This window comes from Hemitrygon akajei, chromosome 3 (assembly GCF_048418815.1).
Source record: "Hemitrygon akajei chromosome 3, sHemAka1.3, whole genome shotgun sequence".
Classification (NCBI taxonomy): Eukaryota; Metazoa; Chordata; class Chondrichthyes; order Myliobatiformes; family Dasyatidae; genus Hemitrygon; species Hemitrygon akajei.
This window is the reverse complement of record NC_133126.1, coordinates 133,687,022-133,700,075: the sequence shown is the minus strand read 5'-3', so window position 1 is coordinate 133,700,075 and position 13,054 is coordinate 133,687,022. Positions and strand designations below refer to the sequence as shown.

At 39.6% G+C, this 13,054-nt stretch overlaps 1 protein-coding gene and 1 pseudogene across 1 annotated transcript; one reads left to right on the top strand and one right to left on the bottom strand.

The window, feature by feature from the left end:
• The first annotated feature begins 152 nt into the window (after positions 1-152).
• Positions 153-628, top strand: LOC140724581 (large ribosomal subunit protein eL42-like; annotated as a pseudogene).
• Positions 629-8,712: 8,084 nt separating this feature from the next.
• Positions 8,713-12,042, bottom strand: otos (otospiralin). The gene is made up of 4 exons (XM_073040843.1): positions 11,902-12,042; positions 11,656-11,718; positions 11,370-11,396; positions 8,713-9,330 (listed from the first exon to the last, which is right to left on the bottom strand). Exons 2-4 carry the CDS (start codon positions 11,711-11,713, stop codon positions 9,113-9,115), a joined length of 303 nt encoding a protein of 100 aa, XP_072896944.1. The 5' UTR covers positions 11,714-11,718; positions 11,902-12,042; the 3' UTR covers positions 8,713-9,112.
• Between the last annotated feature and the right edge of the window lie 1,012 nt (positions 12,043-13,054).

Sequence of the window (13,054 nt, the reverse complement as noted above, 5' to 3'; positions counted from 1 at the left end):
CACGACTTGTTTAGCTTTGTCAGAATTCCAGTTTCCATTGGGGAAATCATGTCAGTTCACAGTAAATTCCTGTCTGTGTGCAATTCCATTAGGAAGCCAACAATGTTTTCCACAACTGCAAAATACTGGCCATTGGATCTTTTAGATCCAGGATGGTCTTAGGTACCTAGGTTATGAAAATCCTAACAGAAATTAATGTCCTGTAGCAATCTACTTTAGGACAGCCCATTTTCTATTGAAAAGGGAAGTTGGTTAATATACCAAAGATCTGGAGGGTACACTACAAGAAATACTGAAAACATCAGCTACATATAGAGTTACCCAATATAAGAGGAAAAAGCACTGTTTGGATGCACAGTATAAGAGATAATATGACAGAATACAGAGTGTTTGCAGTGAGAAGACTAAATTTATTTTTCCAACACAGGACAAGACTATAAAGAAAACTGTTCTGAGGCTGAAGGATGTGAAGTTAACTGTTGATTCAAGGGAATGTTTGCCTTCAAGAGATGCAAGTACTTTAAGATTGAAGGAAACAAGAAAAAGAGGGTTATGTGTATAAAAAGAGCTGACCACAAAGCAGAGCTATCTTTCAGTGTTTTGTCTTCCTGCTTCTAGCTCCCTTCACTTAGTAAAACTCTATTACTGTTTGTTTTAAATTTTTCTACATTCTACAACACTTAATAAAATGTTTGTGAAGCAACAAGTTTTGTGCCTCTTTTTGAACTTCCAAAAAAACCTTGGATTAAAATCATCAGAATCCAACAGGAAACAGGGAAGCAGGAGGGGCAATAAATGGAAGTGATGGGCAGGTGAGGAGAAAAGAAGTGGGTAAGAGGGGAGCCAGAAAGGAGAATGGGAAAAGAGGGAAGTGGGAGGAAGGAGAAATTACAGGAAGTTAGAGAAATCAATGTTATTGCCATTGGATTGGATGCTACCCAGATGGAATATGAGGTGTTGCTCCTCAAACCTGAAAGTGACTTCATCGTGGCAGTAGAGGAGGCCATAGACCAACATGTCGGAATGGGAACAGGAAGTAGAACTAAAATGGGTGGCCTTAATTTATGCTGTTATTGTGAATGCAGCTTATCTGTGATGCACCATCAATAACTCTCGGAGACGGAAGGCGAACGATAGGCTTTTATTAGCAGCAAAAGTGACCACAACATCTTGGAGACTGAGGGAGGAGCAGTGCCTCCAATCGCCTTTATACAGGGGTCTGTGGGAGGAGCTACAGGAGCAGTCAGCAGAGGGGCGTGTCCAGACAGGTATACACATAATTTACCACAATCTGATTCTACGTTCTTGTGATATTGCTGCAAGCAAGTTTATCATTGACCTGTGCATACATGTGCTTGTGGCTATGGCAATAAACTTGACATTGACTTAAGAGCTGAGATCAAACATGAGTTCTACTCAGAACACAGAACTCAGTGACAGGTCAACATATAAGATGATGGTCAGCATCTACATAGTTGTGTTGATGAAAAGCCTGCATAGAATGTTAAGGAGTCAAGTACCTTTCTGAGATATAGAGGTGGAGTCCATCCTTTCCAACATGGAGATATTGGGCAACCCCATTCACAAGTTTGTAAATCCAACCACGATGCAAATGTCCCATGTGCAGGATTTCGCTGCACCACAATTAGAACCATTGAAGATCGCGGTGTTGTGGTGAAGGCTCAGATAGAGCTTTTATTGGTTTCTGCCATTGAAGCTCCAAGATATCAGTGCCTAAAGGGGCTGTGAATAATTCACACTAGTCCAGCAATATGCCATCCAGTTAATAGCCAGGGTTTCTAAGACATTAAAACCAAAGGAGTGCAGTAATGTCTGCAGCATGATTCTCTAGGCCTCTCTCAGGATGAGAGTAATCATGAACACAGCCAGTGCCCTTCCTGATGCCTAAAGGTTAGCCAGCTGAAGAGGTTGTAGTCAAGAGCCAAACTTTTCCCAAAACCACATGCTGCCTCTTCCATTTAAAATCAACAGACTTACATTAATCATGCTGCAGAAACTGGAAAGGAGCATCGGGCAAGGATAAATAGTTGATGTTTTTGTGGAAGTTGGCACACTGATTTGTTAACTGGACTCAGGTTTATTTTCCATTGGTTTTTGTGTTCTGTTATTTTCTACAGCAGAGGATGTGGAACTCCTGGTGAAGAGGGAATTAATGTTGTGTTTGTAGTGTTGAGGTTAAATGAATTGTTTGCAGTCAGTCTGAGCAGACATGTGCTGTCTGGGATTGTCTTGTCCACGTCCTGCGCACAGAAGGCTGCCGTACAGCAAGTATTCAGGCAATGAGCTCATTACAGCAAAAGTTTGCAACAGGCAAGAATCTACCACAGACCCTCAGACCTGCACTGCCAAAGACGATGTGGTTCCTTTAGAGAAATCCAGACAGTGAGGTCAGTATTTGAGTAATTGTGTGGCAACATCACCTATATTGTGATTTACAGCCACAGTTATGAGCCATGGCTAGTGGATCAGGTAAGAGATTCTATAAACATGAAAAAGAAACCCAGATGGCAATTTGCATGCCAAAGGGTTTCGGCCCGAAACATCAACTGTACTCTTTTCCATAGATGCTGCCTGGCCTGCTGAGTTTCCCCAGCATTTTGTGTGTTGCTCGGATTTCCAGCATCTGCAGATTTTCTCTTGTTTGTGGTATTTTGCCTCCCAAGTGCTGGGGTCAGAGATGTATCAGATTGGGTATGCAGTGTTCAGAGAGCGGGGTGGTGGACAGCCAGATGTCATGGTACGTACGGTGTAGGGAGGGGATCTCAAAGAGAGAATATAGGGAGTTAGGTATAAAACTGAAAAGCAGAACCCACAGAGTAGTAATCTCTGGGTCGCTGCCTATGCCATGTGCCAGTGAGTGTAAGAATAGGATGGTATGACAGATGAATGCATGGCTGAGGAATTAGTGCAGGGGAAAAGGTTTCAGATTTTCAAGATCATTGGAATCTCTTCTGGGGAAGGTATGATCTTTACAAAAAGAACGGGTTGTACCTAAACCTGAAGGGGACCAATATCCTTGTGGACGAGTTTGCTGGAGCTGTTGATGAGGGTTTAAACTAATTTGGCAAGGGGATGAAAGCAGGAGTCATAGGGTTGAGGATGGAGCGGTTGGTATACAAGTATATGCAGCATGCAGTGAAATTGTGAAGAAGGACAGGTAGATGATAGGGAAAAATTGCTGTCTGTGGGATGAGTTGAAGTGTAACATGAGGGCAAAATCGAAAAGGATGATGAATACAGGACTAAGGGTATTATCTTTGAATGCACGCAGCACATGGAATAAGGTAGATGATCTGGAGCACAGTTAGAGATTGGCAGGTATGATATTGTGAGCATCACCGAGTCGTGGCTGAAAGAAGATCATAGGAGCTTCACATTCAAGGATACACCTTGTATCAAAAGGACAGGCAGATAGGCAGATGCGTAAAGTGCCTATGTTGGTAAAAATGAATTCAAAAGCTTAGAAAAAGGTAACAGGAATTTGTGGAATACTTACGAGATACCTTTTTAGAGCAGCTTGTGCCTGAGCTCATGAGGAAAACGGCAAAAAATTCTGGATTGGGTGTTGAGTAATGAGCCAGATTTGGTTAGGAAGCTTAGGGTAAAGGAATCCTTAGGAGGCAATATCATAATATTCACCTTACTGTTTGAGAGGGAGAAGATAAATTCAGATATTTCTGTATTCCAGTGGAGTAAAGGGAATTACAGAGGCATGAAAGAGGAGCTGTCCAAACCTGATTGGAAGGAGACATTGGTAGAGATGACAGCAGAACAGCAATGGCTAGAGTTTTGAGGAGCAATTCCGAAGGTGCAAGATAGTAAGATCCCAGAGAAGTAGTGGTATTGTAAAAAGAGAATGACACAACTGTGGCTGACGAGGGAAGTCAAAGACAGAATAAAACAGCAAAAATTAGTGCGGGTATGTTATAGGATTGGGAAGCTTTTAAAAATTATCAGAAGGCAACTAAAAAATGCCACAATAGAGAAAAGATAGAGAAAAGATGAAATATGAAGGGAAACTAGATAATAATATAAAAGAGGATACTAAAAGATTTTTCAGATATATGAAGAGTATAAGAGAGGCAAAGTGGATATTGGAGCATTGGAAAATAACATTGAGAGGTAGTAATAAGGGACAAAGAAATGCCAGATAAACAATAAATATTTTATGTCAGACACAAGCAGAATTCCACAAGTTTGAGAGTGTCGGGCAAAAGTGAGTGTAGTTATTACTAAGGTGAAGGCGCTTGGGAAGTTGAAAGGTCTGTAGGTAAATCAGTCACCTGGAGCAGATGGATTACACCCCAGGGTTCTGAAAGAGGTAGCTGAAGAGATTGAGGAGGCATTAGTAATAATCTTTCAAGAGTCAATAGATTCTGGAATGATTCTGAAGCACTAGAAAATTGTAAATGTCACTCCATTCTTTAAGAAGGGACGAAGGCAGGAGAAAGGAAAGTATAAGCCAGTTAGCCTAACTTCAGTAGCTGGTAGATGTAGGAGTCCATTATTAAGGATGAGGTTTCAGAGTTCTTGAAGGAACATGATAAAATAGGCCAAAGTCAGCATGGTTTTCCTAAGGGGAAATTTTGTCTGAAAAGTCTTGGAAGTTTTTGAGGAACTAACAAGCAGGTTAGACAAAGGAGAGTCAGTGGATATTGTAGAAGGCCTTTGGCAAGTTGTCACGCATGAGGCTGATAAACAAGCTAAGAGCTCACGGCATTACAGGTAAGATACTAGCATGGATAGAAGTTTGGCTAATTGGCAGGAATAACTCTTGGGAATAAAGGGGCCATTTCAGGTTTGCTGCCAGTGACTGGTGGTGTTCTGCATAAGCCAGCATTGGGACTGCTCCTTTTTTACATTATATGTCAATGATTTGGATGATGGAATTGATGGCTTTGTGGCCAATACGAAGATGGGCGGAGGGGCGGGTAGTGTTGAAGAAGCAGGGATCTGCAGAAGGACTTAGACAGATTACAAGAATGGTTGAAGAAGTGGCAGATGAAACGTAGTGGAGGGGAAGCGTGTGGTCATGCACTTTGTAAAAGAAATAACGGCATAGACTATGTTCTAAATGTGGAGAAAATTCAAAAATCAGAGGTGCAAAGGGACTTGTGAGTCCTCATGCTGGATTCCCTAAAGGTAAACTTGCACATTGAGTCAGTGGTAAGGAAGGCAAATACAATGTTAGCATTTGTTTAGAAGGATGTGATGCTGAAGCTTTATAAAGCATTGGCCAGACTGCACTTGGAGTATTGTGAACAGTTTTGGGTCCCTTATCTATGAGAAGATGTGCTGATTTTGGAGAAGGTCCAGAGGATGTTCACGCGACTGATTCCGGGAATGAAAGAGTTAACATTTGAGGAGCATTTGATGGGCCTGTACCCACTAGAGATTTTTTTTGTAAAATTTTCTTTCTAAATATTCAAAGTATGAATAAATACAAAAAAATGTTTAAAATGCCGCACAGGTTTAAGTTTGTGTAAAAATTTCCTGTTCAGAGCATTGGTTAGTCCGTGCAGCTGTAAAATAATTAGAGGGAACGTTGGTGTTCCAGTGTACGTAAACAGCACAGGAGACTACCTCAGAATGGAGATGCCATGACTGCCTTCTGAGTGTTGACCTGCAAAACGTGATGGATATCGTGGGACTGGAATAGTTTGGGCCATTCACGTACACCTTTCAGTTAGCATACACTACCCAGAATTGGATGTGCATGTAGTTATTTGTACCCTGCATTTAAGAGCAGCCTGCAACCCTGAAAAATCTTTCCCACTGCTTTATGTCAGGGAAAATGAAAACTACTGAGCTCTCTTTGAAAGGTGGTTGACAGTTTCTGCTTCTATGCAGCACAGGGCAGCAAACAGTGAGAAAGGAGATCTGGAAGTCAGGGTCACAATGACCTCAATAAATGACCCCTCAACTTGTCCTGAGATTGGAGATGTGGCTGGAAGTGGTATCTTTCAGTGGGGATGCTCTTGTGAAGAGCAGATCTTGTATTGCTGTGATCAACTGCTCATTGAAGAGCCTTTGTGGTCATGATTCCTGCTGAGAATCCTCTCTCACCTCTCTCATTGTAGCCTATGCTGTCGTGGAAGGTCTCTGCATTTTTTGCCCAAACGGGAATGCCTTCTTGCATCATGATGTCACAGAGCCATTATTATATGGGGAATCCAGGTAAAGGCCATCTGAGCCTGCCACACCAACTCCCATAAATTTTCAAAACCTTTTTGAACCAATACAAAGCAGCTAGAAAGTGACCAAAATGTACATGATCATTCCTTTAAACAGTACAACTTCTGGTCCTTCCAGCTGCTCAGTAAGTGTATTGAACTGTGTGAGGTGAAGTGCCCTAGCTGTAACCATGAACTCCAGGTTTGCAGTCCTCTTCTCAAATCAGCAGTGTTTGCTGACTGATGCCATGAACATTATGCTTTTCGTATTTCAGAGGGAGGTTGCTGTGCGCTTCTTAATGTCTATAAGAATCTGTCATTTGGTCCAAGTTGTGCTACAACTTGAACTTCCCCACAAAGCTGACCATATTGGAAACAATTCATTCAGCAGACGGAGATCAAATTTTGCAGGCATGGTTTTTTTTTAACTCTTCAAGCCTGGCCTCTCATGGGAGGAATGTGGCTCTTTGTGCAGGCTGGCCTGCCGTCAATCCTTTGACTATTTCTGCCCCAATGAATGGTCATGGACCAGTCACATCTTGCCTTTGCTGCAGAGCTGGTGCAAGTTCTCATTATTAACGCTTGTTTCAAATTTCACGTTCTGCTCTCTGGTTGGAATGTTCAAGCAGCTTATATGAGTAATTTTGGGATAAAATTCTATGTTTAACTCCTTTTAGCTTCTATCAAGGACAACATAATTCACCTTTATATACAATGTCTTTTGATAAAATTTACTTATTTACTTACAGTCCATTATGTCACTGGTGTTTATGACAGCAATGAAGTTCCTCCATCTCCGATGGTGTTCAGGGTTTCCTTCACCATGTCAGTAGCTTTCTCTCGGTTTGCGCTACTGTCAGTCAGGCAAGTCCTGGGTGGAGACTCAGGAATACCATCGCACTCAGATATAGAAAGATTCTTCATCGCTGTTTCCACAACAATTTTGTTTTACCAGTCAGGGTTGTTGGCCCTGAGCTGAACCCCTGAACCTGGAGGACAGTGGACCACATAGTCCGGCTTTTACCCTTTGATCTGTTTGGCATGGGTGACCCTACCAAGAGCCAAAGCGTAAAGCCCTGACTCCAGCCAGGATAGCTCTCCAGAACATTAACGTACACTAGCCTCCAAACCCAACAATCTCTCCTTTTGGAGGGATAAATTTTAAAATGAACTTATTCTGAATAATTGGCATACTGTCTATAAAGTCATACCTTCCAAATATCCGGACCTGACTTACACCACCTCACTTTCCCTTTTCTATCTTCTGATTATGATTTATAATTTAAATTTTTATTATATTTACTTTGATTTGTACTTCAGGGAGCGCGAAGCACAGAATCAAACATCGCTGTGATGATTGTACGCTCCAGTATCAATTGTTCGGTGACAATAAAGTAAAGTATAAACAACCTCTTGGGCAATTTAACTACTGAATTTTCTTCATATAAGAAATGATGCAATGGAAACTGTGCCACAGCATAGATTGTGTATAAGGAGCTCAGGTAAGGACAGAGGAAACAATGCCAAAACAATCTTCAATATAATCTTTCACCCAGCTATAGGAAGATTGAAAGAGTGCAGAGAAAATTTACAAGGCTATTGTTGAGACTTGATTACCTGATTTATAGGGAAAGGTTGAATACATTAGGACTTTATTCCCCAGAACATAGAGGAATGAGGGGAAGTTTGAGAGTATACAAAATTATGAGGGGTATAGATAGGGTAAATGAAAGTAAGTGAGAGGTGAAAGGTGAAATGTTTAAGGGGAACATGGGGGGAAACTTCTTCAATCAGAGAGGGAAGTGACAGTGTTGAACAAGATGTCATTGCAAGTTGTGGATTTAAGAGAAATTGGGATAGATACATGAATGGGAGGGGTGCAGGTCGATGGGACTAGGCAGATTAATGGTTTGGCATGGGCTAGATGGGCCGAAGGGCCTATTTCTGTGCTGTATTGTTCAATGGCTCTGTGTCTCAACTGAAAGTATTAGGTCAGTGTAGACTGATGAGGTTTTACTATCAACATTTTCATTACATAAACCACAAGAAAGTCTGCAGATGCTGGAAATCCAAAGCAATTCACAGAGAGCATTAGAGAAACTCAGCAGGTCAGGAGCATCTATGGGAAAGAGCAAACAGTCGAATGTTTACTTTTTCCATACATGCTGCCTGACCTTATCACTACATAGTTTTGCAACTGGCTTTGACTTGTAAGTGTAGTACATACTTAAGGACATAATATGTGTTTCAAACATTTAGCATTGAGAAGAATAATCCAGTTAAGTTATACATCGATGGTTCATTAATGGGCTTTAAGATATGTACATGTTTTTTCCTCAAAATGTATGTGCATAAAACTGTTTTACAATTTTGGTCAATTTTCATGTATTACCAAATGCAAATTACACTTCAACAATGAATTATGTACAGTACATGCAAGAAAAGAGCATTATCTCTTCAGTCAAAGAAGTGAAAGGTAATATTGCCATTTACATTCAGTTTTATACAATGTTACACCTTTTCATTAGATACCGTATGTAGATTTTATTGGAGCAAATTAGAAAGAGGTCAGACTATACATATTGGCTAATTGATTCTGAGTTAAGAAATTAAATCTTTAACAAGAAATAGATTCCTTTGAATAATTATTGCAATGTTCTAATAAGTTTAAATAAATCCAATTTAAGTCACAAAAGAGAAAACAAATCATCTCTTGCTAAAATAAAGATTCTTTGAGGAAACTATATAATACTGGTGAATTCCGTATGATTATATATAAAGAATCATACAATTATGACACTACATAAAGGCAACAGATAGATAAGGCAGATTATTAAGTTAATTAATTATATGGTAATGAAGTTGACTCCACCGTTTACTTTTGTTTCAGACCAACTCCGTTTCCTTGCATTTTCACTCTACGCGTGTGCCTCCTTTGCAATCTTAGCTTGTATTTCCTGTTGTTCTGGGGTGTCATAGCCCATGTAATTCCCTATAGGGAAGTGAGCATAAAACGTGTGCGCCAGCTGCTGGATTCTGTCATAATCCCCAATGCTTCGGAAATACTCGACATATCTCCAGAAATCACTGGTGGAGTAAGGCCAATATGGGGGGCTTCGTTTTTCCACACGGTGGCCTAAATAAGGAATGAAAATCCACAAGTGACTAATTTGGAACAAAGAATATGTTGGTTGTGCTCATCAGTAAAAAAAATAATTTATGTCATCTTCCATTCACTACAATAAGAATACAAGGGCAGTCAGTGGCCACTTTATTAGATACACCTATACAGAATCAGAATCAGGTTTATTATCACCGGTATGTTTTGTGAAATTTGTTAACTTGGCAGCAGCAGTTCAATGCAATACCTAATCTAGCAGAGAAAAATAAATAAAATAAAAATAGTAATAATAAATAAACAAGTAAATCAATTACATATATTGAATAGATTAAAAAAACATGAAAAATCAAAAATACTGTATATTTTTTAAAATGAGGTAGTGTCCAAAGATTCAATGTCCATTTAGGAATCGGATGGCAGAGGGGAAGAAGCTGTTCCTGAATCGCTGAGTGCGTGCCTTCAGGTTTCTGTACCTCCTACCTGATGGTAACAGTGAAAAAAGATCATGCCCTGGGTGCTGGAGGTCCTTAATAATGGATGCTGCCTTTCTGAGACACCACTCCCTGAAAATGTCCTGGGTACTTTGTGGGCTAGTGCCCAAGATGGAGCTGACTAGATTTACAACCTTCTGCAGCTTCTTTCGGTCCTGTCCAGTAGCCCCTCCATACCAGACAGTGACGCAGCCTGTCAGAATGCTCTCCACGGTACAATTAATGCAACTCTCTAATCAGCCAATTGTGTGGCTGCAATTCAGCACATAGGAGCAAACAAACATGGTCAAATGATTCAGTTGTTCTTCAGAACAAACATCAGAATAGGGGATGAAGGTGATCTAAGTTCCTTTGACCAAGCAATGATTGTTAGTGCCAAACAGTGTGGTCTGAGTATCTGAGAAACAGCTGATTCTTTGGGATTTTCATGCATAACAGTCTCTTAGAGTTTACAAAGAAAGGTGCAAAAAAAAAACAAAAAATATCCAGTGAGCAGCTGTACTGTGGGTGGAAATGCCTTGTTAATGAGAGAGGTCAGTCGAGACTAGCCAGACTACTTTGGGTTGACAGGAAGGCAACAGTAACTCAGATAAGCACAAGTTACATCAGTGATGAGCAGAAGAGCATCTCTACATGCACAACGTATCAAACCTTGAAATGGACGGGCTATAGCAGCCGAAGACCACAGCAGGTTCCACTCTCATACCTAATAAAGCAGCCACTGAGTGTGTGTATATACTGATCCCTGTAAATGCACTGCAGAATTATCCAAAACAACAATGGATTAATACAATATAATTGTCATATTAATTCCAATAAAAATATGGTAGATACACTACAGGAAAAAATACCTAAATAAAAATGTGCCTTTCTAATAACACAGATGTAACAGAGATATACGGTAAACTGGTAATGAAATTGTGTGCAGGTGCCAATCATCCATAAGTACATGGTACACTGTCAGATTATTAATATACTTCATTTGAATATATGTAAATTTAATACTGATGATATTTCATTAACATTTATCATCTTTTCATCATACAACAATGAAAATGCATTAAATCTCTCCAACTGCTAATAATTGTTATCTGTTTACAAGGACTCAAAATATATGATTATATTTGATAGTGTGATTTTGTTAGGTTTCAGTACAAGTATTCTGTAAGAGTCTTATCATGGCAAAATTACCTGAACTGTTACTTTGATTAAATGTTGACCAAAATAGACCATGCATATACTTTTATGTCTCCTGCATCTCTGCTCTATTGTATTTGCCATATACAGTGCTCCAAGTTTCCTTCTAAAGAATAACTTAGTTATTTCTCCCTTGTATTTAAAGGATGTGAGATTTCTCTCTTAGATTTCACAACATTTTATCTACTTTCTATCCAAAGACATAAATAATTTAAAAGACTGGTTTCCATTCTGTATTTCTATACTGACAATAACTGCAAATGTGAATATAAACTACTCGTGAGGGAAAATTCTGGTATAAAATTAAACGTATATTCTGAGTGCTGCTGTGTCTCGGTTGCAAGTATGTCAAATAAGATTTCTTACTGTCTGACTGTCGGATCACGTTGGCATCTGAAAATAAATACATAGAGAAGTGATCAGTATGCTGAGATGGACAACTCACAAAGGGGCTTTTCATAGCCCTGAAATAAAATGCTTCCCTTGAGAAATGCCAACATAGCACTTCAAGAATTTTTCCATCTCGCTGGCAATTAACATAACATTTTAGATTATTCTATAACATTTATAAGTGTAAAATCATAATGTAAAATATGTGCATTATTGCAATATTAAGGCAAATTTGCTCTAAATTAAATATTATTAAACCTACCAGTTTGTATGCTCAAAGTGAGAAGTATGAACAGTCCAATACAGACAAGCCCCTTCATTTTGACTGTAAGAAAAAACTCATTTCATTTTCAGCATCTAACCAATCCACGCATCATGAAGTATTTAGCATTAGTCACAAATTAAACTTTAATAAGGTCTACAAATTATTAAATTGAATCATACTTTATTTACGGACTATAACTTGGCTTTACACTTAAAAGATTTCCAAATAACATTCAGTACTTACATTTTGCAGTGATTGTGGGGGAGAAAGCTTAAAGCTTTTAAGCTTCAGAACTAGAATGCGTTGCTAGCTACCTGTAGGACAAAATGTTTAAATTGGCTCAGTCTAAATAAGTGCAAATAAACGTCACTTCTCTAACTAGAAATTTTTCCTGTGTGTATAACGTGTCTTTCCAGGATATGCAGCGGACCAGGGAATGTTATGTCGAACAGCGCCCTCTCGTGTTAAAGCTAAAAATTACATTTAAAGGGAGAAGAACTTGTGTTAACGAGTCTGTTCGAGCAGGATATCTTTCAACTATTCTCATAGATTTGAATGGAATTGTTTAGATTTTTAAATTGCCTTTTATGTACTGAAAGTGTGAGCTAATAACAGTACTGGAAATAAAACCATTAATTCATCTAGGATGGAGAACCTTGGATATCAGCCTCAATAACTCATTATGCAATTGGATCCTCAATTCTGTCACTTGCAGACTCTAGTCAGCACATATTGGCAGTAATATCTACTCCACAATCACCTTCAGCACAGGTGTATCACAAGGCTGAGTGCTTAGCCCTCTGCTCTACTCGCTTTATTCTTACAAATGTAAGGCTAGGTACAGCTCCAATGCCATATTTTAAGTTTGCTGATGTCACCATCGTTGTTGGCCAAAACAAAGGTGGTGATGAATCACCCTGGTAAAAAGGAGCTGGTTTTCCACTCTATCTATGGTTCTTATAATCTTATACACCTCTATCAAGTCACTACCTAGAAGAATTCAGTCAGGCTCATGAGGCAAGACCTGCCCCTTACAAAGCCGTGCTGACCTTTCCATATCGGACTATACTTTTCCAAACGCTCGGAATTCCAAGATTACCCCTTTTACCTTTAATGAACAAAGGAGTAACATTTGCCACCCTCCAGTCTTCTGGTACTTACTCCTGCGGCCAGCAAAGAAGCAAAGATTATTACCAAAGGCACAGCAACCCTTTCCCTCATTTCCTGTAGTAACCTGTGGTATATCCCACCAGGCCCCAGGGACCTTTCTTCAAAAGGTTCAGCACATCCTCTTCCTTAAGGTTGACATGTTCCAGCATTGTAGTCTGTTCTACACTGATCTCACATTCATCACATCCTCTCACTGGTGAATACTGAAGCAAAGTATTCATTAAGG